The following is a 26,789-nucleotide window of genomic DNA, read 5'->3' as shown; positions in this document are numbered from 1 at the left end:
CTTATTCCTGGACAACTGGGTGTGATTAAATTATCTGCCTTTTGAAGATGTGGAGAATTGAAGAAGAGTTCAATTTTTTGCCAGACAGAGACATTGTCTGGAAAACATCAGATGATGGCCCACAGGATGTCCACTTTCCTCCAAGGCAGATTCTCTGCATTGTTTTTGTATGTTGTTGCCAAGCAGATCAGTTTGTCAGAAAAGGGTGAAGAAATCCAGCCTGCAGAGACTCCTTGCTGGCCTCTTGCAAGCCCATTGCTGTAAATGACATATTCCCTCCAGTAAAAATGATCTCAGGGAGAAGAATAGAAAGACTGTCTGATGAAAAGCTATTTCCATCTACAGCTGCAAGGTGATGAGATCTATTCAAAGGCAATTAAAGAGAGCTTCAAGGAGGCTGCATGAATGTTCTTCAGCCCTGGAAGACATTTACATCAGGAGAAGAAAAGGATGCTCTCTAGAGCTTCTAAGGAGCCTGCTTGCACTGAAGTCTGATGAGATTTATTTCCCTGTGCAGCACAGCCAGGGCCACTGTACTCACTGCCCAATATTTGTTGCTGATGGATCTGAAACACAACTCTTTTGACAACAAAAGTAACAGATTTGGTTGCAGCAAGGAATAGTGTTGTGCTTTTGAGGAACACAGCAAGGTTTCCCATGGCCATGGGAAGCTGGTGGCAGTTGCACATTGGTAACCTGGAAGAAAATGTGTCAGTGGCACTGATGGAGGCAGGGTCCTGGAACAGGTCCAAAGGAGGGCAACCAGTCTGGTGAAGGGACTCGAGCACAGGCCCTATGAGGAGAGGCTGAGAGAGCTGGGGCTGTTCAGCCTGAAGAAGAGGAGGCTCAGGGGAGACCTCATTGCTGTCTACAACTACCTGAAAGGAGGCTGTAGCGAGGTGGGAACTGGACTCTTTTCACAGACGACCTTCAACAAGACAAGAGGACACAGTCTTAAGTTGTGCCAGGGGAGGTTTAGGTTAGATATTAGAAAGAATTTCTTCACGGAGAGGGTGATTAGGCTATGGAATGGACTGCCCGGTGAGGTGGTAGATTCTCCGCCCCTGGAGACATTTAAAAAAAGACTGGATGTGGCACTCAGTGCCATGGTCTGGCAACTGCTCCGGTGGGTCAAGGGTTGGATCTCTGAGGTCCCTTCCAACCCGGCTAATTCTATGATTCTATGATTCTATGAGAGCAGAGAGCAGAAAATGTTACTACAGAATGATGGAAACAGGGGATTTTGGACAGCCCAACGACTACTCAGCAGCAAGCCTCATGCTTTGTAGGATGGAAAATTACCTGTAGTTCCATCAGACACTGTAAGGCTGCTGACATGGAAGCAAGCCCTACAGAAAAGAAAACTATGGTGAGTTTGGAATATTTTCTGATGCCTCAGCCTGAGTTGGAAGAGCTGTGTTGCAGATAGCCCAACAGCACTGAGGACTCAGTGGCAGCCCCCAGGGGTCAGCACTGCTCAGGCTCTTCAGTCCTTAACAGGCTGTCTGCATGGAACAGGCTCCCAGGTTTGCTGGCAGGCTTTGGAGGAAGACAGCTTTCCTGTTTCTTTCATAATTCTTACCCTCAATAGAAATTATGTCTTCAGACCTCCCTCACTTAAGGGCCAGCCAGCTGACAGATGAAAGCTTCATATTCTAATTCCTTCTAATCCTCTGTATATTTCAGTGAAAAACAGTCTTCTAAATACTGCACCAGCTCCATTTGGTGCTGCTGATGTACACCAAGAGCAGAGCAGTGGCAATGAGCAATCCTTGCTGAATGCATATGTGTGATGAGGGTTTAAAAATGTCCTCCAGCAAGCAATTGTCCTGCATCTGGTTCCACTGAAATTAAGGTAACAGTGGCAGCAATAGAGTCCATTGCTAATTTCTGTATATTCCAAAATGAAGGCTTCCAAGCACAACTTCACACTGCCCAGAGGGTTTGTAGGATCAGAGCTTCTCAACAGGAGATGGAGCTGGCAACAGAGAAGTTTGTGAAGTGCCCTGAACAGGGTTTTGGGATGTTAGTTTTAAGTTAAAGGTATCAGCTTTTAATTTTGGTAGGATTTGAAAGGGTTTAAGACCACAGGGGCCTTTCTCTCATCAAGGAAAGCTGAGCAGGGTGCTGTTCCCTCTCTAGCCCAAGAGAATTAAATAATGACTTTCCTCACCTGACTCCACCAGGGCACTGGAGTGTCTCCTAGATGCTGGAGGGATTACTGGGCACCAAGTATCATCCAATAAGTCCCCTAAACTGAATTAAGCCTCATTTTGTTTGCTGATTGTTCAAAACCCTGAGGGTCAAGATTTTAAACCCATTTAACAAGAGAAAGTGGGGGTGACACAGGAGGATGTACATGTTTCATACACACATTGTAAAAAAAACATCTCTCAGAGCCACCTTTCAGATTCCTACTTCTGAAAGAGGTAAGAAAGTCCCCTGTTAGTGAGTCCTAGAGTGCTGGACATCCTAGGTAACAAGGTAGGCTAAAGTGTATCTGGACTATTTGACCATGGGGCTCTCGTTGCCTGAGGAAGTGGTGGTTAATCTCATACATTACACTGAGCATTTAAAGCAAAGATTAACCCACTTCTAGATAAAGTAACTCAGCTCTCACTTATCCATGACAGCAGAGTGCCAAAGATTTAACCTCCAGCAGGTTTCTCATAGCTGAATTTGATCCCATACTTTCTGATTTTTTTCAAATTCCACATTTCCATTCACAGAAAAATTTTCTGCTAAGCTTTTAGCCCAGTGGTGCTTTCCTCAGCCTTTAAAAACATGTACAGTGACAAATACCTCTCATTCATGGGATATGTCCTCTACTTGCTGTTGAGTGGAAATCCTGCAGCATCATCCCACTTCTGCTTGTTATAAAGGAAACAAAACAGGTAGCAGGAGAAAGGATATTGTATTTAACCCTGTTTTTTTCTCCCTCTTTTGCATTTGCAACAGATGCATTTTGAGCAGCCTGAGCACACACCCATTGCTCTGATGAGAGGTGAACTCATCTTCTCCTTTGCCCCCAGCCTTTGCCACCAGAACTGTTGCTCTGTCTTATGGAAGCAGGACCCCGATGAAAGAGCAAGGCAGGTAATATTTAGGCCACAGAAAATGTGTGTGAGACAGACCAGAAGCAGGAACCTAAGCAGTAGACATTCATCTAAGCAGAAAGCTACCTGGCAAAGGAAGAGTGGCTTTGATGTAGCCCTTTAGAAGAAACCATTACAGATCACAGCTTCTGCATCTGCACCAGCCACAGAAGATGAGTGTTAGTCCTCTGTGTAGAACAACCTGGACAAATAAAAAAACCCTGTTTTCCCATTTTCACTAGCATCTGCTTTTCAGCTGGTCCCTGTTAGCCCTCACAGCCAAGGATGAGAAGCTCCAGCATCTGGAGACAGCAATCTCAGCCAGCCAGCACATAAAGCATCCAACATAGCTGAAAGCAGCCTCTGCCACAGACATGCATCTCCTGTCAGCCCACCTCCAACCCCCTCTGTCCCTGTGTCTGCCCAGGCAAAAGGCACAAAAAAGCTGCTATTTAGTCTATTTAGTGGTGGTGCAGAGGAGAGGTTTGCCAAGAAGTGCTCTACTCCTCAGGTCCCAGCGTGGGCTCAAAACTCAGGCAAACATTTCTAAAGAAGGGATAGCTGCAGGTCAAGCATCACGTGTCTTCCAGGGAAAAACACGCAGTGTAAACAAAAAGAATTCAGCCCATCTCTGCAGAGCAGAGGGAGGAAAAGCCACACAGCTGGCTTGCTTTATGCTGCCTCTTCCATGGTGTGCCCTGGAGAGGTGCTCCCTGGTGTTACAGCCTCACCAGTGCTAGGCAGGCACATCTCTCCTTGGCAAACTCCTTGGGTTTCCATAAACCTGCCAGTGGTGACTGATGGTGTGTGGGGAGCAGGGTCTACTCATCCCAGAAGAGCTGCCAGGAGCCACTCCCAATGCCACAAGAGGATGGTGACAGCAGAAAGGGCTGGAGGAGGAGGTCAGGTTTGGGCTAAGGCGCTTTAGGGAAAAGGTCTGAATGTGTGGTGCTGGGGAGGGGACGTGAAAGAATTCTGGTGGAGAAAGTTTCTCCCCTGTCCTTAAGTCACTGGCATGCCTCATCCCTCCCCAAATGAAGTCTAGATCCCTCTCCAGACCAAGGTGTGAGAAGCTGCTCAGACATGGTTACAGGCTTAGCACAGCTCCTTCTCACTCCTGCTTCTCTGGCCTCATCCTGTATGGGAGGTAGCTCAGTTCCTCTGGGCTCTGGATGCCAAGAGGTATCTCTGCCAAGAGCCAGAGATGGTTTGCCAAGAGCTCTCTGCTAAGGACTCAGCACTGCTGATAACCCCACCTGACCCTTGTAAATGAAAGAGTAGCATACAAAGGATGCTTACTTCATCTTAAGGAAGTGCTTTATGGCTGTTCTTGGTCAGACAGCCAAGGGGCTCTAAAGCACTCTTCACCTGATTATATTTCAGAAGACTGATCAAATATTGTAATAGTCTTGTTTTGCTCGTGCTTGCAAAAACAATAGGAGGATATCCCAGCTCCCAAATTTAAGAATACCAGTAACCTTCACATTTTTCAGATCTATTTAGAGAACATAAGTCCTTTAGCCCAGCTCTAACATGGACACCATGAACTAGTGCTGTAAAGCCCTGTGGCCATGGGCTTTGCTCCTATCCATGCTGGAAAGAAGGACAGAACAGGAAAATCAGGGGAACAGAGATTCTTAAAACAACATCAATATCACACCCATGATATACAACAATAAGAAGTAAACCAAAGGCAGTAACAAGGAAATTCATTGCTGCTTGTAAGCCCTAGATCCAAGTGACCTCCCAGAGGAGAATAGGTACCCTCCTCAGTTTGATCCATCTGGTGGTGCTGAGGCAGCGAGGGGGGGATTTACATTTCTCATCTCTGCCTGCCCTCTGCCAAGCAGCAATATCCTTTTTTCCCAGTTTCAAGCACCCAATTAAAACCTCTGTGGACACACCACAGAAGGTTGGAACTGTATCTGCTGGGATTCACCCTGCCAGATGGAGCTTGTTCAGGAGGTGGCACTTTGTCCTGGCAGCCCTCATGGTGCATCAGGAGCTGTAGGAGCAGCCCCAGCTTTGTACTTGATAAGGTGTCTTCCTCTCCTCCCCCAGCAGGCAGAAGGACAAACAGACATTGCAGCCCTGCACAGCAGGTTCTGGCCAGCCCAACAAGAACCTACACTGGTGCCTGTTGACCCACACCCGCCACCCACCTGGGTCAACCATGTGGCACCAGCAATGCAAGGAGCCAGCACTGGTGCAGAGAAGGGCTCATGGGCTTCTGGTTGAGATCCTTGCAGAACCTGGCATGCTGAGCAGTGCTGTGGGGCAGGGGGATGGATCCAGAAGGAGAGCACCCCCATCTAGTGGCCTGAGCCCTCCCTGTGGCACCCAGGGCAGGAAGGAAAGAAAATCCTTGTGAAAAGAACCAGGGCTTGCAAGAAAAATCATTGCAAAATGAAGATGAGTGAAGAGAATGCCAAGGCACACACACACACAGATGGAATCCTCTCCTATTACCCTTTGGGGGCTCATCTCACCAGTTTTAGACGTCTTTGCTGCAAGTGATCGTGCCAGGTTCCCTGTGGTCAACAGAAGGGAACTGGAAATTTTTAGGGTTTGAATAATTTAATTCTAAGGTAGACATGTAAAATTGTGAGTCACATTCTAGAGGGGCCTCTCCCCCAGCTGCTAAAGGAGGTTGAGTAACTGAGATGTAAGCACCTACATGATGGGCTTCTACATTTGGAGAGACAGATCCCATCTTCTCTGGCTTATGGCTGCTCTTGAAGTAATTTGCAATGCAGATCTTGTTTTCTGGGGATATCAACAAGACATCAGAATTTTCCTGGTTCCGTAACAGTCAAATAGTGTGGTAAAAGTTGTATATGATACTTTTCAGCATTTCTGCAAAAGAAAATCCACTTCTGATTAAGGCAGGTTCAAAGTCCTTAATCTCCATCTTTGAACACTCAGACCCTGCTTTATACAAATACTCCAAGGAGTAAGACTTTACAAAGATGCTTGCATTGTTGCCTATGGCATGAAAACAATTCTTTTGCACCCCATCAGCTCCATGGAGTAACTGGGGTTATTTTATTTGGAAGGGGAGACAAAATAAAATTACTCCAGAGAGCTCACCAGCTTCATTCCTCTTCCTCTGCAATGTCAGATGGCCACCCAAGTGGCCTCCTTAACCAAGTAAAGACAGAGGAGCTGCCTCACAGACAAAGGTGCTGTCAGGAGTAGAAATATCTGTCTGACCTCTAAGAGGGAGATGGGATGAAGTGGGCTCCAGAAGTCCCTTCCACAATGAGTCTTACAATGATTGCCTAATTGGTGATGGCACCCAGGGCTAGGGCAGTAGTGAAGAAGAGGTCTGAGACACAGGAAGAGGCAGCAGGCAAGTGGGACAAGGGGAAGGTGCTGGGAAGTAGAGGCCATCCCCATCTCTTCTCCACAGGGACCAGTTGGGGACAAAAGACAGGGATAGTATTGGAAGGGCAGGGCCGAGGCAGTGAATTTAGAGAAAGGCAGGAAGGAGGGAAGGAAGGATTGGCAGAAGCTGTGCCAGGCAGAGCAACCTTGCCTGGAGAGACTCCCAGCAGCCCCATCCTGCAGCACCTACATGCAAGGAGCTGGGACAGGAGCAGGGACAGCCCTGCTCTCCTCCTTGCTGAGCAGACAGATGAACAGAGACTGCAGCTACATCTGGGCCCTGCACACATGGATCATAGAATCATGGAATCATAGAATTGGCTGGGTTGGAAGGGACCTCAGAGATCATCAAGTCCAACCCTTCATCCACTACCCGCTGCGGTTCCCAGACCATGACACTGAGTGCCACATCCAGTCTCTTTTTAAGTATCTCCAGGGACGGAGAATCCACTACTTCCCTGAGCAGCCCATTCCAATCCCATCCCAACAAGCCTGATCCCCCTCTCCGTAAAGAAATTCTTTCTAATATCCAACCTAAACGTCCCCTGGCACAACTTGAGATCATGCCCTCTTGTCTTGAAACATATGTGGTGGATGTGTGGTGGCTCAGAGGGGTGTCATCCAGGTGATGTTCTGAAGAACTCAAGCCAACAACTCTCTCTCATGGCAGGGAATGCTTAGGCAGGATGAACAGGCAGGGAAAACTAATTGTGGAACAGCCTGATTAAGGGAGCATTGCTCAACTTTGGGAACCTGCTGGCCAAAAGCAGCTTGGATTCTTCTACTTGATCCTGCCAAAAGCCCCTAAGCTCTTGCTATACCTTGAATCTCTCAGTTCCCACGCTAAATGCCAAGCAGGCTCTGAAACACCAGGACATTTGGCCACTTCCTGCCTTGCTCCAGCTCCCCTGATCCAGACCTTCTTCCTTTTAATGTGACCAGCTGATACTTACTTACCTGCCCAGACCTGCTGGTTTCTTCATCCCATCTCTTCTGCGTTCACAACTTCCAGATAAAGCCAAAACATTGGATATCTCCTCCTGACACCACAGTCACTTGGGCAGCAGCTTCCCTCTGCTGAGAACCAATGCCAAGTGCCCTCAGAAGGCTCTCCAGACTGCTCCATACAAGGCTTTTTGCTTACCATCACCCTTTTCTAGTACTTTGGATAGAAATGATAGAACTGATAGCCAAGGGGGCTTCTCTGGAGTGAAAAAGAATGGTATTTTTCAGATAAACAAAGTTCAGGAGCAGCTTTCCAGTGGGAAACCTGCCTTTGAGTCTGTGGCGGTGCTCACCAGGGGATTTCATGGCAGCAAAGAGCTGGTGGGTAGGGTGCCAGAGCAACTATCACAGGTCCAGCTCCTTAGCAAACCCTGAGGAAACATGGCAGGGAGAGCCAGGTCCCAGAGCTGGATTTCTCTCTGCTTTTGCCTTGTTCTCATGCTGGAAGAGCAGCAGGACTCTAGTGCAGCTGCCAGGCTGCATGTGCAGACAAGGCAAAAGGTGAAGACAGTGGTGACCTGAAAAACTGGAGTTTTTTGAGAGAGGGGACAGACATATAGGCAGGCAATACAGGCTTCAGAAGAAGGTCACTGGTGTGCAGCAGTGATTTTAATAATAGGGAGCATGAGGTGGGATCAGGCTGGTAGCAAATGGATTTGGACCACAGGTGGGAGACATGTGCTCTGGTAGCAAAGCAATCTCAGGTGGCTTGTCCCCACCTCCTCAGGTAGCCTGATGCAGGTGTTTGTGAGGCTGCTGTGAATGTGGTCAGGTGCACATTATTAAAAATCTCACCTTCTTTTAACAAGTCCCAGTTATTTCACTAATTCAGATGCATCGGTGCTATTAATAGGATGCTGAACCACAGCTGGGGAGGGGGGGGGAGCAGGAATGTCTTTAAGGGGGCTTTGCCATAAGAGAAAACATACCATGGGGTTGTCCTCATAGCCCTGTGGCTCAGCAGGAGACAAAGTTTTTGCCTCTCCAGACATCACACATGAGCTTGTCTATTTTTAAAGCTGCTTTTCTCAGCTGTGAGCCTCTCCATCACAGGCATAGGATGTCATGGCTGCCACAGGATGGCTGCTGGAGAGGCTGAGAAGCAGGAATTATAGCTGAGCTGTAGCAGAGAAAAGCTTGCTAAAGAGAGGAAAACACGGTGTGTTTCAGGGTGGCCTTTTTGTGTGTGTGCACAGTTTCTGTTTTTATCAAGTATTTCCTTTTTTCTTCACCTATAATTAATAAAATTTGCTTCCTTTAATCTCATCAGCATCACACTACGTAGGCATGGTGACTAAACCATGTTTCCACCCCAGAGAAATACATGGCTACACTTATCCAAAGTGCTTTTCCTAATCAAATAAATTAATTTATTCACACCTCAGGTACCTGATGGCAACTGTGCACCACTGTCACCTTTACCAAGACTTGATTTCACAGAAGAAAAGTAAACATCTGTATCCAGGTAGTACATTTGCTGTGGCCTCAAGTGAATTAAAAAAAAAAAAAAACAAAACCCACAACATACTTCCAGAATCAGGGCAGGACAGTGCAACAGTGACAACTGTGACAGAGGATAAAGAAGTCAAGTGAATTTAATAAAATTAGACACCACACAGGCCACAGATTTCCAGAGAGAATTTTCCCTTGATGTTAAACAGAACTGTGTACAACCAGGGCTTGTTTTTTGTAAGATTCAGCACAGCAATGTTTTCGAACTAGCAAAAAGCAGATTTCCCTTTTTATTACTCAAACATCCTTTACATTGAGCCCAGGCTGCTGGTGAGCCTTTTGTTTAATCAACACATCCACATTAAGGTTGCAGGCAAACCTCCTAACACCAGGCAACTTTGTGGTTAAAAGCAATAGATCTGCACAAACACGATAAATCCAATGATTTGAACATTTCATGTAAATCAGAGTGACTCAAAATGGAGCAGCAGATGAAAAACAGGGACTGAGATGGAAAGGCACACACAGCTTGTTCAGAAGTTAGGTGTGCTGGTTTCTAGAGCCAGGATGAATCTCCTAGGATTCCATTTTATCTTAGGTTACTTTAGGAATCTAGAACAGTTACTTGCTCTTTGATGGCTCCTTCCAGTCTTTTCTTACACAGCCCAGATCTAAAGTCCTACACATACCGGAATAAAGCACTCCCCCCCTCTTTTGTCTTAGAGCCTTATCTATTCCTTGGTACTTGCCTGAGCTTTGGAATAATTAATTTTCCTTTTAATGACATTAGCTCAGAGCCAGAAATGCCTTCTTTAGTCAGCTTGATAGCCTTTGTCTCCAGCTGTAATGAATATAGAAGATGGCTCATGGGAAGAGGCTGGTAAATTAACTTTAAGCACCATCCCAGCCTCCAGCTGTCACAGCCCCCCTGCAGCATTCATTTCCTGGAGCCATTAATGAGGACTGGCAGGATCCATGCATTCTCTTGCTGTCCAGGACAGCTTCTCACACAGCCCTTTATAGGCATGCTTACCAGGTTATAAATTGAAATTACCTCCTTGGAACTGTGGGGAAGGGGATGGAGACAAAAATCACACCACCATTCAAGTGCCTCAGACAGCTGCATTGCACAGCTGGGTGCCTTAGCTCTAAATCAGCTTCTCATTGTCACAGCTTAACACTGGGCCAGCAATCAAATGCATTATAGATGCTCTCTATTAATCCTCCTTCCCTTCCTCATAAAGAGTGAATAAAGGAGAGAGACTTACGAGTTGGAAACTAAATGACACAGCTTTAATGAAACAGTAATGATAAAAAAGGAAAAAATATTAAATATATACAAATATACAGAAAAACAATACCACGCTCCTTCCCCTTTCCCCTCCAGTAATTCTCCCATCACGCCCGAGGCTGCAGGGCAGCCCTGGGAAAGTCCAGGCTGGACTCCTGGACTCAGCAGCAGTCAGAGCTGGAGGCAGGAACACACAGATATGGGCTGGCATGGATCAGGACCACAGGCAGAGGAATGGATGGAATCCTCCCAGGATGCTGGCCACAGACAAAGAAGGAAGGAGTTTGACCCACGTGATCCCTCAAATTTATACCAAGTATGATGCGTATGGGATGGAATTCTCTGGTCAATTTTGGTCACTTGTCTTGTCTGCTCCTCCCTAAAGGAGGGTTGCAGGTGTGACCCCTTTGCACCCTTTTTCTTTCTAAAGCATAAGATGTTCTTCAGAACTGAGCAGTGGCCTTGATTCTGCATCCCATTCTCTGGCTGTAACTATAAACATCGAGTGTTATCAGCCCCAGAAGCAGACACTGAGTGAGAAACTTGCTGTTAATTTCAGCAAGTCCAGCTACTTAGAAGATACTCAGCTGAAAGCAAAATTGTAAGATCAGAAAATCAGTCCTATCCTGGCCCAAACCAGGACACTCATGTAGACAGAAGTTCTCACTGATTTGTCTCAGTTTCTCAGACAGCAGTTGCTGACTCTTACAGCCAGGAACCTTGTAAGGATGTGGTGGACCCTAGCTGCTCTTTTTCTTAACTGCATGCCATGCTCATGGCACATCCTGCTTTTCTTTCTTCCATTCAGTGATTTTTACATTGAAGTTTCCAGACAAGAACTTTGGTTTTCAACCCTCTCAGTCATAACACAAACATCATTAAAAACTCACAGAGTGAGGAAGAACCAAGCACCACTGGTGCTGACAGAGCTGAGATTCTGGCACACACAAAGCTTCTCACTCTTGCTGCTCAGCTGATCACATCCCAGCACAGCTTCAGACACAACTCACATTTGTCACCACTTCAGCAGCTGCTCTCCACCTCTACTCCATCCACCTATAAACACACAGGCAGGTGACAAGGTGTTATCTGTCAACTAAACTCCTGTCCACTGCCTTAAGGGAACTCTAACAGGAAGCCTGGCTTCAGATGTACAGCTTTACAGATGCTCCTCCTCAGTCTGAATTCTTTGCTCTGAAATGCATGAAGGCATTTGCCTGGCCAGAGACATCCCCTCCTCTGAACTGGACACAAGCCAGGACCATTTGGGTGCTGTCACCAGATCAGCTGTGCCCTAGTGCACTGGTTCAACAAGGGAGAAAACAGGAATGAGGATCTTCTTTGGCATCAGAGGTCTCAGGATAGAACAGTCTGGCTTCTAAATCTTTTTTTTATGACAAAAATAATCTGTTTCAGACTGGGATAGAAGAGAGATGGAAAAAAAACCTGACCTGACATGATTGCTTTTGGCCATAGTTTTGGGGTTTTTTTTGTGTTACTTTCTTCATTACAGATGCAAGATGCTGTCTCAAGTGCCCCTATCTAGCTATCTGTTTAGCAGGCACAACGTGCTCAGTAATTGTGCAGACACCATCAGAAACACATGCTGCAGGCAGCCAGGAGACAGAGGTTAAAGCAAGTATTGGAAGACCAGATTTAACACAACTCTCCCACTAACTCTGTTAATTACATTAACCTGAAAGAAAAGCAGCTTTCAGGAAATTTCTTATTGACTTAAGCTAAGACATAGTAGCAGGAAAATAAAAAGTTTGCACACACTGAATGAGGCTCAGCAGAAAAGAGAACTGGGAATGGTGTTACAGTAATTTTGCATTTATCTCTGCTAATTTCTTGCACATCCTGTGCCACTTCACTACCTCATCTTACTTAAAACATTGCTTTTAAAACAGAGCTTACAATTCTCAGCAAAAACACATACTTGTGTAATTGTGGTCAAGTTCACCCTTACTGAGACACCAGTGGTGCGACTTCCACCATGAGTTTCATTTTCTTTCCTGGCTGTGGTTTATCTGTTAAACCACTACTGTCACTCAGCTAGGGCATGCCTGCAGAAGATCTTCTTCAGAAGTTCCTCAGAAATGCTCACCTGTGTTCTCATACACCATACATCTTGAACAAGGGCTAGACTAAACCACTCCTGAACGAGCTGGTCGACAGATTTCTATCCCAGAGGAGCTGCTGCTCAGCCTTCCTGCAAAAACTCCCCAACAGAAGAAGCAGTGAGTGCACTTGACACACAGTGCCTCAGAACCAAAGCTAAATCCCCATGAGGACACAAGCCGCAACATGCCCAAGGTTTTCATAGAATCATAGAATCATAGAATTGGCTGGGTTGGAAGGGACCTCAGAGATCATCAAGTCCAACCCTTGATCCACTACCGCTGCGGTTACCAGACCATGGCACTCAGTGCCACATCCAGTCTCTTTTTAAATATCTCCAGGGGTGGAGAATCCACTACTTCCCTGGGCAGCCCATTCCAATGCCTGATCACCCTCTCCATAAAGAAATTCTTTCTAATATCCAATCTAAACCTCCTCTGGCACAACTTGAGACCGTGCCCTCTTGTCTTGCTGAGAGTTGCCTGGGAGAAGAGACCAACCCCCCTGGCTACTCCCTCCTTTCAGGGAGTTGTAGAGAGTGATGAGGTCTCCTCTGAGCCTCCTCTTCTCCAGGCTGAACATACTTCTCCAGGCTGATCTCCCTGTGGATCACGGTGAGGGCAGCTTTATCCTCATGTGGATCTGAGCAGAGCCTTCCTTTCATCCTCTGCTTTTTTGCTCACTGTTTTGCCACAAAACCCTACAGTGGGCCTGGGGGGATCCCCTCTCTGACTCTGCCTTCTTTGCCACTGAACAAGTCCTGTTCAGAAGGGTGGTGGTTCCATGGGGTCAGGAACCAACCTACACATAGGGTGCTGTGCTCCCAACTTTTTCCTCCTGTCCTTTACAAGTGGACCCACCCCTCCCTTTCAGCAGCAAGAGCTGTGCAGTAACGTGAGGGATCAGTTCAAAAGGTCTTATCTAGCTAAGAGATCACTGCTTGCTTTGTCAGAGTAGTTTGTGATTGGTGCTGGTTCACTGCAGAGTCTCGTGGGTGCAACGCTGACCCCAGAAAAAGGGAGGGGAAGGGAGTAGGAGCAAGGATGGGAGTCAGCAGCTCCAACAGAGATTGTTTTACTCTCACGAGGATCTCCATCCATGGTCCAACTCTGAACAGCCCATTTTGTGCCAACAGGCACCCCTGGTGACGACTGTGAATCTCAACAGACTCCAAATGTGCACGCGGTTTTCAGAAATAAACATTTCTTTTAATTGGCAAGTAGAACACACATTACAGGTCATTAGTATTTTATAAACAATATTAAGTTACAAATACATGTTAAAAATTGCAGTTCATGGCAGCTAAAAGCTTGGAGTCCAAAATGCATCTCTGCAATGCTTCGTTACTTCCCTTTCCCCAGTCTGCTGGGTGAAGACGAATAAAAGATCATTTCCCATCTACGAGGAGGTGGTCTGCTATATACTCAAACAAAAAGAAAACCCCATTTCTAAGAGCATCACTAACAGAAGCATTCAAGGTACTTCAGCCATCTTAAATCACGTAAGATGCAATGAGGACACAGTTAAGAGTTACTCCGTAACACTTTTAAGCAAAGATACAAATATTTTCACATTAAACTGATAGTTCAATGCTTTCTGTTCCAATTCAGCTTAAAACCAACACTAGCTTCTACCCCACAGAAGCTTAAAGTCCACCATGCAGACTTCTGTGCCATCAAAGTAGATGTTTGTAAATCAGACCCTTATACAGAGGAAACTTACGGTGTACAACTAAACAGCATACATAAATATATATCTTATATTTAAACAGATCTTTATTCCCCTCCTTAATATCTTTTGTTGGTATTAGTGAGATACACAACTCATTCCATTTTCACAGCACTCAGAATATTAACAAGTTACTATTATTGGTGTTAATATACCAAACATCCTTTTACAAGACTCTTTAAAAAAGTACTTTAAAAATTTTTGGAAAAGTAGAAATCTATTTTCCAGAAAAGCAAGTGGTGCTAGGATATCATGGACTCCAGTGCTAAATATCCTTTCAGAGAAAACCCAGTTTGACAGCTTTTGTGCCTGGGAGTCAGCATGTCTCAGCTGCCAGACTCGTATTTCATTTCTCCTTCTCACTGTGATGGAAAAGGTCACCAAAATCAGCTTACCTTCCCTTTCAGCTGGCAGACTTTCAGAGAATACCATTCATGGGACTGCATCAGAGAGACATGCAGCTTTGACACAAGTTCATTGGTTTCCTACTCATATTTATAAGAGTCAGTTTTACTATACCGCTGAGACTGCATCTTCAAAACCGAAGTCTGCTGAATGTGTCTGGACAAATGACTTTGTATCTCAAAAATATCAAGAGTACCATTCAGATCTGAATTTCTATTAAAAACTGTGCACATTTAGCAAAAATTCTGCTGCTGTAAAAACAAAAGGCCTGCTCCTTGGCCTCCTCAAAATACAAGCTACAACGGAAGAGAATACACCAGAGGGTTTTTTTTTCTCTGCTTCATTTCTAAATGCAGGCATTAGAAGTAAAGTGTTACTAAGACTTTCCTAAGAGAGCACACAGGGGGGTGACATAATATACATTAATTGGGAACAAAAAACAGTAACAAACAACCATTCTAGAAAATGCTGCATAGTAGCAGCATGCTTGGTTTCCAAAATATAAGGAATTGTATTGGAGTTGTCAAGATGAAGTCCACACACCTCGATCATTGAACTGATCACTAGATTCCAAGAAACCAAAGCAAATTTAAAAATAGACATGACAACAACTGCCTAGAAGGCAGAGTTTTATCATCTGTCAATAACCAGATGAATAAAGTGCATAGCAACTATTATAACAGTTTCTTGAAAAGAGAATATGTTTAGCAAGTCTCAAAGTTTGTAAGCTTGACACTTATCCATACATTTTGCTACATGTGTGGCTTCCCTTTTGCTTTGCTGTTTAGCTTCACTGCTTGACTCTTCAGCACTCTCTGTGATTTCCATTGCACTTCATATGGAATGTGCCGAGATCTCTGACTGCTGCCTGATGTAAGTCTGGAAGCTCTTGTCACCAATGGGATGCTCCCTAAAAGAAAAAAAAAAAAAAAAAGAAAAAGTACTATACATAGAATTTTCTCTGTCAGGACATTCAAATGTCAGAATGGAAAGTGATCAGACAAAACCTTTGCCCTAAGTGTGATTTTCAAACTTGTAATGGTAATTACATATTATATTGAATATTGCATCTTACTTGAACTGGAAGAATTGACTGAATTGATTCTCCTCTTTGTCAGACACGCACAGAATGCTCTTTTATTTACATGTACACAAAATGCAGTCATGTGGCTGCTTCAGCTACTCTTTCCATTTTTAAACACTCTATAAGAAGGAGGTAAATAGCTGTATCTTCTAGAATTTACTGCTCGTTCCAGGAGAACAGGTTGAAAATTAAAAAATAAAAAACAAAACAAAACCCTCACACTTATTTTATGAATGAAACTGAATTTTAAATTAAGCATTTGATATTCCTTATAGTCCTTTAAAATACTGCGATACCAATCCTAAGTCACAATCTTATTTTGTACATATTTGCAGGATCTTTTTTGAAGATGAAAATGCTGAAGGCAAGAACATAAGCAAGGGAAATACCATTTCCTAGGACTGTTCCTCTGTTTGGACAACCCATTATACTTACTGGCTTCCATATTTTGTCTTCTTAAATTTATCCCTCTTATACTGAGCATGCTCCTGCTCTAAAGTTCCAACACCTTCAATAATCAGCTTTAGTGTTTTATATGTTTCCTTAGGGTCATCAATGATGAATGTAGAATATTCTTCCTCCTCAGGTCCATCATACACAGACTTGCTGCCACAGGCCTCTGGGGAAGAAAAAAAAAAAAAAAGTATGGTAATAGGAATCAGACAGGGAAAAAAAAAGCAAGACAAGAGGACTAAAAATATTCAGTCTGGGGTTCACACAGTTCCTTAGTTTGCTTCCGTGTGAGCAGCAGAGAACTGTGGCTGACATCAGCTGCAGAAGGAGCAGTTCCCTGTTCTTCTGCTGGGCTCTTGGTACACACAGACAATGTCCCTGTGTCTGTTCTCTCCTTCCAGCCTTGTGAGGGGAAGGGCAGCAAGCCTGGCAGCTGCTCCTGGCTTCGTGGGAAGCTGTCCTTTGCTGCACAGGCAATGCTGCTTTCATCTCAGTTACCACTAGCACTACCCCATGACACACTTTGGGATCTTGGACACAGGCCTAACTCTGCCACTGTTCTGCATGGTTGGCCCACAGAAAGTCAAGTATTCACTTGTCAGAAGGACAGATTCCATCCCTAAGCAGCAGCTAAGCAACAAGTATGGCACTGCACAACAGACTGAATTCATAACATTTACAGGCTGAAGTAGTCACAGAAAATGTTTTACTGTGTTAACCCTTACAAGATTTTTTTCAATAAGCATAGGCAGAATATGTCATGACTACTGCCTGGCTGCCTGCTTAAGGACACATCCTAACAAGGGGCAAGTCATACTACCCTCTTACCCTACTCCAAGAGTCTTCCTGGCTAAGAGATAAGGCACTGATTCACATGAACATCTGCTACACATTAATCATGTAATCTGCTTCTGCATTGTAGCTGAGCATGTTTGAAAGGGAGAAAGAATATTTTACTTTCTCTCTATTCTTCCTTAGCTTTACTGTGGTCTCTGTGTCAATTTTCCAGTTACCTTCCCCTTGCTGCAGTGGCTGTGCCAGACCTGTGTCCTTTTCCCCTACACTGAAACTTGATGCTGGCTCTGGCAGAGAGGATTCGGAACAGGGGAAAGCTGGGCGTTGGTTCAGACAGCTCGGAAGTGGTGGGGATCTTAAGTTTGCAATTGCACAGCAGCCAGGAACATACTGGAGTGCTTTCCAATCTGTGTGTTTGACACCACTGGCTTATCTCATATTATAAAATAAATTCCTATTAAAAGATCAGTGCCACAGTGAAGGCTTCCCTGCCACTCCCCGTGCTAAATTTGGATTCCAAGTCTGGCACCATGTACACCGGATACTTTTCTTGGCATGCCTACCAGCACTAACTTCCTCTGCTGTCTCCTCTTTCTTTTTTCCTTCATGTCACATCTCCACTCCCCTCAGCTCTTGAGGGCTTCCCAACCCAAACTTCACTAGTTAACGTTTCACAGACATCCACAGGTTATCTTTTGCTGATTAATTCTCCAAAGGCTTTCCTAAGGAAACCACTTGTATCCATCCAGTTATTGGGATCTGAATAAGGGAATGTGCATATGACTTCTGGTAACACAAAACCATGTTCCACTGAAACCTCAACTTTGCTTGTGCTTCTTTTCAGGATCAGTAAACTCCTGGTGTAGTGCATGCTGTGATTTGTCAATTCAGAGCATCCAAGCAATGCTCTGTGCCTATGCTATTTCAGGGTGCTCTGGTTGAACAGTGGCGTACATTACACAAAGAAATTTGTACAGACTATGAGACTGCACCAAAAATAATTCACACGAGTACCTCAAGAGAGTAGAAGGGGAAACAAGTTTAATAATGGCCACTGTGTTCTAGGATGTGATTTGCAAGGCTGGTCTGGCTAAAATACACCATTTTTCACAGGCATGTTTTTTCCTCACTAAGTGTATTGGAGGTGCAATGACCTTTCATCCTCACCTTGCATTTTCTCCAATTTGGGCATGTACAAGTTGAAAAGAGAGTAGATGCGCTCAGTTTCTCTATCTCCATCTATATCCAGTTGTATGTTTGCTGGCAGGCCTCTGCAAGGCATCAGGAAGAGAGGCAGAAGTTATAATGCTAAACAGTGTTACAGCATGAAAAGCAGTTAACAAGGATGGAAGTAAAAGTGAATACTCGTGAAAGGCAACAGGTTGCATGTAATGGAACTCAAAGCTCACAGAATTTTTCTCCAAGAGGTAAGGTAGACAAGTTCGAACTTCTTTGTGCCTGGATCTAGCCAGCATACTTTCAGTCTGACTTGAGGAGAGTAATGTATCAGTATCCAAACATTTTGCTGAATTTGTCTGCTATAACCAGCTGGAGGAGCCAAAGCACTGAACTCCCAACCATCCAGATCTTGTATCCTGAGACTATCACTACAGACTTGCTGCTTCTCTGATTTTAGATGAAAATTGTTTCCTACAGAGAGCAGCTCTTCATTTAGCAGAAAACATGAGCCAGACCCTTAGAAAAAAAATCAGTTTAGAATTAAATCTAGAAGCAGACGACTATTTCAGGAGTTTACAAACAACATGTTGAAAGGATTTCTGGCTTTCTTACTAATGACACAATAAGAACCGAAGTATCTTATTCCACACACAGGCAACTTCTATCAATGCCCTGAACTGTAGAAATTTCAACATTTTGACCAAGGCAATGCAGATACCGACAGTATATGAAGTAACACTAAAGATGGCCTTTGGAACCCCAGCAATGCCTGCACATTACTTACTAATTGTGGCAGCTCTCCTTACTAACTGTGTATCTGTAAGTCACACTGCAGGGATGCACATACTCCTGGCAATAAGAACAACAGCATGTTAGCAATCCTTACCCTGTGCAGGGGGTGCAGCCAGGAGTATTATCTGCAGTAGCTTTACAGCAAAGCCAGTGGCCATTAAGATAGGCAGAGGGATGGTAGACTGTGAGGCGTTTCTTGTTGCATTGGCTGACTTTGGTAAGGATATCAATCCAGTCCTTGGCCTCCACACAATTATTTGCTTGGATATACAGGACCCTTCTTTCAGGCTGGATCACCTGGAACATCTGCAAGGAAAAGGGAATAAAGCAATGAATAAACCACCAGAAAGAGTTGGTGAACCTAGGACTGATGATTTATTAAAGGAAAAACACAGTATTTGTCAAGAATGCACCAATAAATACATTTCAACACAAAACCGAGCAGCAAATGTACCCTTAAAACAACAAGACCTTTCACCTGGTACAAGGACTAGGACACTGCTCTTGCAGGAGATGATTTACAAACAGCTGATATCAACTTGCTGGTTGGGCCTCAACAAGATCTCTTGTCAGCCTCAGGGATGCAATTTTAGTAATGCTACAGCTCCAACTCTTGGAAAGCTGACAGAAGGAACCAAGGCAGGGCTGAAAGGAAATGCTAGTCAAAAGGGGACAAAAAATCCCCTAAATCCAACAGTTTGGATCTAGCCTCAGCCACAGCTTTGTTGTCATATTGCCATATTTCAGGTCTTTTTAACACCTATTTCAACATGATTCTTTCTCCTAATAACTTCCAAACTTCTGCACCCAACTACAGCTGCTATTAGCAAGTCACAGCAATCCAGTTCCTCTTTAATCACCCTAGGGCGGTTCAAATAATTACACATTAATTCTGCATTACAGCTTGGGCAGCTCTCCTGCCTGTTCCAAACAGCTTGCAATCTAAAGTGGCACAATCACAGATCTATTTCCTTCTCTTCAAGAAGCAAATTTCTGATTCACAGATTGCTTGATTACACTGATCATGTGCTGAAGTAACTTCAAGTCAGTTAACTGCAAATTTTGGAAAGGCAAATGTCAACCACCTTAATTTCCTCTAGCTTCTGCAAATACTTAATTTTAATGGGTTTTCCTCTCTCAGGTATTCCTAAATTATCCTTTGCCCCTCTACTTCTTAATATGATCATTCAGATCATTAGATATTACACATTACACTGCCAGTACCACCTGGAACATTATTTTCCACACAATTGTTTTCTCTTTGCTACTTCAAAAAGAAAAACAGAGGCACAAAAAACCTCACATTAAAACAAAACAAAAAATCAGAAACTCCAATTGAAATTTACTTTTATCTATTACAAAGACCTGAAACACTGGCCAGAATTCTGCACCTAGCTGGTCGGGAGAATATTACAGACTGGCACCAGGTGCATCTCTTCTTCCCTTGTGACACTTTTAAGTGCACATCCTTTGAAGCAGCTTGCAAGTACACCTGAAAATCTGTGAATGAACATGTTTTTTTAATTACAATGTCTCTTCTATCAGCAAAGGGAGAGCTCCAGAAGTCACTTCACTGGATTTAGTACCCCTATAGATGTCAGAAAATAATTAGAAAGGTGCAACATGCATCAGCAGTGTACAACCTGCTAATGTGATCAGTCCAGAACTGAAAAGAGTGCACACAAAAGAGACTTCTTTTAATAATTCTTTTCCTGACATAACTGGCAATTTGAGTCTGAGGAACAGGGAACAGAACGAGGAAGACAGAAGAGTGCACCTCAAATCTCTGTTAACACAGAGCTACAGGGAAAAGAATTTTAACTTCCTGCTGGGGTAAATGGAGCCTTCTGCATGACAACAAAGGAAAAGATTTAAGGAGTACAGCTTTGTGTAAGGGGATACCAACCTAAGTGAACTAACATATGGCAACTGTTATGGAGAAGCCCACAACTAAGCCAAGAATTTCAAGTGGCTGCAAGACCTTTACACTACTAAAACCACCAGCTGCTTCTCAAAAAACACAGAGGACCTGAACAGTACTTAAAGCCACCCCCACAGCCCCCAAACTGTGGTTAAGATGAAGGCTATTTGCCTTACTGCTAGGCAGGCAGATTTACCAGGAGTGAGGAAGACACATATGGTGCAATTCAGAGCACATATATGCACGGAGTATTTATAGAAAATTTGCAACTTTATGCACGCTTAGCACCCATCATGGAATATCCATTGCAAATACATCTGCTGTGGTGTTCTGAGAATTCTGTTCTTGCCACAGTATCCTGTCTATGTATGGTAAGATAAATGGGAATACACTAGCATGGCAAGGTGATTTTGGTATTTTCTACTGCTTATGGGAAGATTCTCAACCTTACTTTCCAGAATGGATGTAGTTACCTTCATTTCCTATGTAATAGTGAATTTAAGCAATGGAAATAGAATACAGTTTCTGATGTTAACAGTAAAGGGATACTTTTTAATATTTTAATAAGGGGATATATTTTAATAAATCTTTACAATAAAGGCTTATTTTGGATGAATTCTAGCTCAGTAGACTCAGCACAAATTAAAGACTGCTGTCACTGGAGACTTGCTCAGAATTATAGCTCCATTCTTCCCCAGACACGGGAAGTTTTATCTAAACTGTGTGCCTACTTTCAGTTCAATCAAGTTATTCTGCAGAGTACATACAACTGGCAACAGTTCAACACATGCTGCAGCATCCATTTCATAGTTTGAGAACTATGTTGCAGTTTGTTTGCTTTTGCCTGTGTAATTACCAGGAGTTATAAACACCAGAGTCAGCTCCACTACAATGAAGATGTGCTCTAGAAGCAAGTGAGAACTGAAACTTATTCTATCCTTTAATAGAGAGAAATATGCTACCAAATCAATACCTGAGACAGAGGAAGTACTAAGAAGTCAAGTACTGCATTTCACTTTAACACAGTGCTGTTTGAGGAACATGATACCTGGAGCAGGTTTGAACACTGCCCTCCATGGTGTCCTCAAACAGAATAGAAGGCAGGAAAGATTTAAAAGCAGAAAAGCTAAAAGTCCCAACAAATTATCTGTATAAAGAGGTCTGTAGTGCATCCATGTTTAGAACTAGAAAACAACAGGCTGTTTTATTATTTTTAAATAAAGCTTTTTAAGGACTGTACTCAGCTTTACAGGCAGAAGAATATGAAGAGTTCCTTCCCAACAAAGAGGTCTGAGAGAAAGGGCAGGGACTTGGTTATCTTACCTGTGCCTGACATTACAGAGCCCAGACAGCTGATCAGCAGCGGTCAGAACTGAGTGTGCTGCAGCTCAGGAAACCTAAGGACTGCTGACTGGGCTGTTAAGAATCTGAATGGGCTGTACTTTTGGAAACTCCTGCTACTATATACAGAACAAGCAGCTGCGGTTGTACATCTTCCAATAGAAACTCAATCCAGGTTACAAAAAGGAAAAAGGCGATTAGCCTGGTGGATCTAGATGAGCCTAGCAAGTAAATTAATGAAGATGACCTACTTACATTTTTCATTTTGAAGGATTCCTCCTCCAGTCTTTCTACTGCCAGAATGTTTTCAATTGGAATGCTGCACAGAGGGTGATCACCTGCAGAACACACACACACGCTGAGCAACTTAGTCACAATCCATCTTTACCTGCTGCCCTTATTCTAAGGGCTTATTATGTTCCTTTGAAGATCATTTTGACTGCACATGAAAAAAATCTTTCACTCAGCAGAGATTTACCACCATGGCCCTGATCTTCAACTCACTTCTGTCTTCAGCTGCATTACATTATGCTAGCAAATCTCTTAGAAACTGACTACTGCAGCAGAAAGCAATATACTTCCTGAGAAGAAGACAATGAAATAAATCATCCCTGTCAGCTCAGCTGAACTAGGTTGATGGTAGTGATGTAAGATCTCGAAGTTGAGTGTGAAATGATAACTGGCATGATCTGAACATGCTCCCTTATCTTTCTTACTCCTTTTATATGATGAAAGGAAGTGGCATCTGTTGTGTACTACTGAACTGACAGGAACAATTTGTGAAAAGCAAAATACTTGATATTAGGCAACGCTAAGTAAACACATTTCTGCAAGTTCAAAGCTTGCAGGCAAATCCCTACCCTACTGCAGACAGTTGTGCCAATGCTACAGAATTTATGAGAACAAGCTGAGATGCATCTAAGAACATTCAATACAAACCCAAATCCCAGTGTAAGGTAATTATATTCTGAGTTTTGTTTCCTTGCACAATCTACTATGTAGCTGTGAAACCTGCAGATGATATTGATAATTGGCATATGAGAAATATCATCAAATATTCTGCTAATTTATAGGATACTGTGCTATCCAAGAAGCTTTGTAACAGACAGCACTAAGATACTAAAAAAATGGCAAGAACATACAGGCTGACAGACTCGCCTGCACTGTGTCTTCTACAACTACAGACCTAGATTTCAGTGTTCTGTTCTTACACAATCCTTATGTTTATTCTTTGCTTTAATATATCAATAAAAAAAAAAAGACTGGCAAACCTTCATTACCTTTGCTTTTCTGATAGGTAAACTCATGGTTTGTCAGGCGAAACCATCTCTTCTTGAAGTTTTTCATACCAAATCTCTTTCTTCCTTGTGCTCTCTTTATCATGAACCTAGTAAACAGGACAATGGTTGTTACAATAAACAACAATTTATATATACATGCATACATATAGAATATATATTGAGTTATATAAATATATACGGACATACACACACACACGTGATGGCATTTGCAAAGCTTTAGGAAGGGACACACAATGTTTTCTAATTATTGAGGCCTGGTCTTGACAAGAAAAGGAAAAGTCACATTTGGATAGGTTTAGTGTATCTGTTAGTTAAGCCTTTCTGCAGATCTAGATAAGGGATAAGACATGTAGCTTGACTTGGAGTCTACATAGGGGCATTAGTCATTTAGCTGAACTGCAGCTTCTGCCCTTCCCTCAGTTATAAATCCAGCTAATTGGTTTCATACGACAGCAGAAAAAGGGCAGAGCATGGTTAGTACAGCTCTGCTAAGCTTGCCCTGTTAACTTTACAAGCTGTATCACTTTTTTTTGAAGCTGTGAAAAAGCTGAAAGGGTTTAGAGTATGTTCAATTAAAAGGCAGGTACAAGACCTCTGGAGCACAGGGACAGTACCTTCACATGCTTTAATCACTCTCAAGCTCTAGAAACAAAAAACCAGGATGCTCCACAGCTCCATTTGCAATTGCACATTGATGCTGCAGTTGGAAATGTGTTTTGATAAACAACAAATAAAGCAATCTGACAGCTGGAAAGTAGAGCCCCCTGTGTCCCCCTTCTTTGGCAAAGGAAGGGGGGGGTCATTTAGTGATTTGTCAGTTTTAACTGATTTCAAGCTTAGCTTACAATAAACTGTGATGCACCCAGCATCTTCCTAACCACTAAATCAATCCAAAAGCTTCACAGTGACTTTGGAGAGCCAGGTGACTTCATACTGCTCAGCATCACTTTTGGTGGAAAAAAAAATGTGGATACATAAGCAGTAGAGAGTTCATAACAGCCACTGTACATATTACATTAACTATTGTGCAAAATACAAGATTGTATAATGGAGCCAGTAAAAACTACTTACTACAGAGCAGTTTTTATCAAGAAGGAAAGCACTATACAGCACAAAGAGCACACAGAACAGCAAATTATTTGGCTTCAATAGCAGAGCTAAAACACTCCAAACAGCTACTGCTGCCGCTAACTTCTGGTACCTACAGTCAGAAACAGCTACATTGCATCTAACTGAACCACAAGTCTGTTTAACACTCAAACAGAAACCCAAGTTCCTTCAGACTTCAGCTCCTTAACTGTTTCGTACCCAGCTGGGCTGGTGCCTGCCACCCATTCCCAGTTGTGCGGGCACAGCTTTCAAGGACTGTTTACACCTATACATTGTTTTTCAACCAGACATAGTAACACACCTCCCTCATTCTTAAAATACTTCAATAGTTACTGTCTTGGTCCTTATACTTGGATTACTTGAGGAATATTTAATATAACCATATGATTCAGGTCATCATCAGGCCCAGTGGCAGTAGTCTTCATATTTCAAGTTTAAGATAAATTTCAGTATCCCTGGGCTGGACAACATGCTTGTTAGCTTTCTCTTCCTTCTCATTGCCAGCACTTAAAAGGTGATTTAAAACTGCCACCTCCTACAGATTCCTCTTTGAAAAATGCAAACTCCATATTGCAGAACTATGAGCAAATTTCTAATTAAAATCTTCACAGCTAACATAGCCAAGAGAAAAATGTGCTTTTATTTTCCACAGAGGACTCAAAACCACAGAAGTTATAAGCTCAATTTGAAAGATTTCTTTGTTTCTAATATTAACAGAATGTGTGAGAAGTCAGAGCAAACAGAAGCACAAAGTGGAAAAAAGTCTTATGGTGAAAGACAACTCAGTGCTGGGTGGTGGGCAATACTGTTTCTTCTCATGTTTATGGTACAGCTGAGTCTGGATCTGACATAGCCTTGCTTGGAAACATCAACAAGCCCCTTTCACCTACAAGAATGGCAGGACTAGTTCTCCTTTTAATTATCTTTATTTTGGAAAGAAGCAGGAAGACAGCTGTTAAGCAGCAATGGTATGATCAATGCCAGCAAACCCAAGTGCTAGTGACTAATCTTTGGTATTCAACATTCATTCAAAGGCAGAAATGCCACAGCTTGCCATCTAGATACTCTTAATAGAAGCAAAGATAGATTAAAAAAAAAAAAAAAGCAAACAAAAACATTGCAAAGAAATATGGAATACTGCAATATGGAAACCTTGCTACCTAGTCAATAAATCTGGAGAAGAATCAGAGCAATGACTGAAAATTCCCATGCAGTCTCCATGAAATAACATGGCAATAATGAAAAATGTCAGGAAAACCAGGCAGCTGAAGGCCAGTCCTTAACCTTGAGAACAATTTACATGAATGCTACTTCTAAGAAGTGCCTAGAAAACATATGGCAACTTCTTAATCGCCTCCAGTGAGTTAATGAAGAGATGTACACTGAATACTAAGCAAATCTTAGTGCTTCTTGAACCTCTGCCTACAGATAAAAGTCCTTTACTCTCTACTTACACCAGATTTCTGTTTTAAGGAAAAAAAAAAAAAAAAAAGAAGGCCAGCATCAATAAATAGATAAAATGTTCTCTGTTGGGTTTACACAGGAATTTCAGGACTGTTAAACAGAGTACTTCCTCCCTGAAGTTAAGTCAGACAAGTCTATTGCTACAAAGGAAGAACATGCTGTCAGCCAGTAGCTACAGCAAAGCACCAACTGCCCCTACAATCTTACCTGCATGAACTATTACCATCAACTTTCTTTACTGTTAGTTTAAGAGTCCTTACAACAGCAGCCACAGGCCGAGCGAGAAAAGACAGAAAAAAAATCAGAGAGGAACAAAAGAAAGACAGGCAGAAAAAAAATAATGGTTTAGAGTTAGAGGGAAGATGTTACAAACTATACATTTATTTTTAAAAACAAAAGAATGACAAATGTGCAGAATTAAAATAGACAAACTTGCTTCTAGGGACAAACACTCATGAGAGAAGTGAACTGGAAGGGGTAGTCATGTTTTCACTGAAAACCTAATTTTTACATGACTCGGAGCTACCATGCAAGCTTACTTTCAAATTGTAGTTCCTCTTATTGACCTCTGACAAGAAGAATCTGGATTATTTTTTTTTACTTTCTTCCTCTCAGCTCAAAGCATCTAATTGCACAGTGCAGTAAATTATTAAGACCATCTGATTTTGTAGCACAGAAAATGCCAACAATTAGTCTCTGAAACTAATATGACATATGGAACATGCTTTAAAAAAAAAAGGAAAAGTACTAAAATCAGAACCTGTTCCAAGCTCATCACAAATTTTCCTTGAAATGGCTGTGATAATGATTAGCATATGGATATTACAGAGCAGCAAAAGCAAATTCCATTTGCAGGCTTTGCCCT

At 43.0% G+C, this 26,789-nt stretch overlaps 1 protein-coding gene across 2 annotated transcripts in view; it reads right to left on the bottom strand.

Moving 5' to 3' along the window:
* Window positions 1–13,537: 13,537 nt before the first annotated feature.
* The window catches only part of RASA3 (RAS p21 protein activator 3), a 131,808-nt gene continuing 118,556 nt past the window's right edge, over window positions 13,538–26,789 (bottom strand). Inside the window, exons 19-25 of one of the 2 annotated variants that reach the window (XM_030466200.1) lie at window positions 26,132–26,179; window positions 23,330–23,436; window positions 22,305–22,387; window positions 18,882–19,093; window positions 17,984–18,087; window positions 16,004–16,187; window positions 13,538–15,394 (exon numbers count right to left, since the gene is read on the bottom strand). In XM_030466200.1, the coding sequence (XP_030322060.1) occupies window positions 15,319–15,394; window positions 16,004–16,187; window positions 17,984–18,087; window positions 18,882–19,093; window positions 22,305–22,387; window positions 23,330–23,436; window positions 26,132–26,179 (814 nt within the window). In that variant the 3' untranslated portion in view covers window positions 13,538–15,318. The remainder of the gene's footprint in view (window positions 15,395–16,003; window positions 16,188–17,983; window positions 18,088–18,881; window positions 19,094–22,304; window positions 22,388–23,329; window positions 23,437–26,131; window positions 26,180–26,789) is intronic. The other variant, XM_030466210.1, reaches the window with a different exon arrangement.

Source organism: Calypte anna, chromosome 1, assembly GCF_003957555.1.
Source record: "Calypte anna isolate BGI_N300 chromosome 1, bCalAnn1_v1.p, whole genome shotgun sequence".
NCBI lineage: Eukaryota > Metazoa > Chordata > Aves > Apodiformes > Trochilidae > Calypte > Calypte anna.
This window is presented reverse-complemented; position numbering and strand designations above follow the sequence as displayed.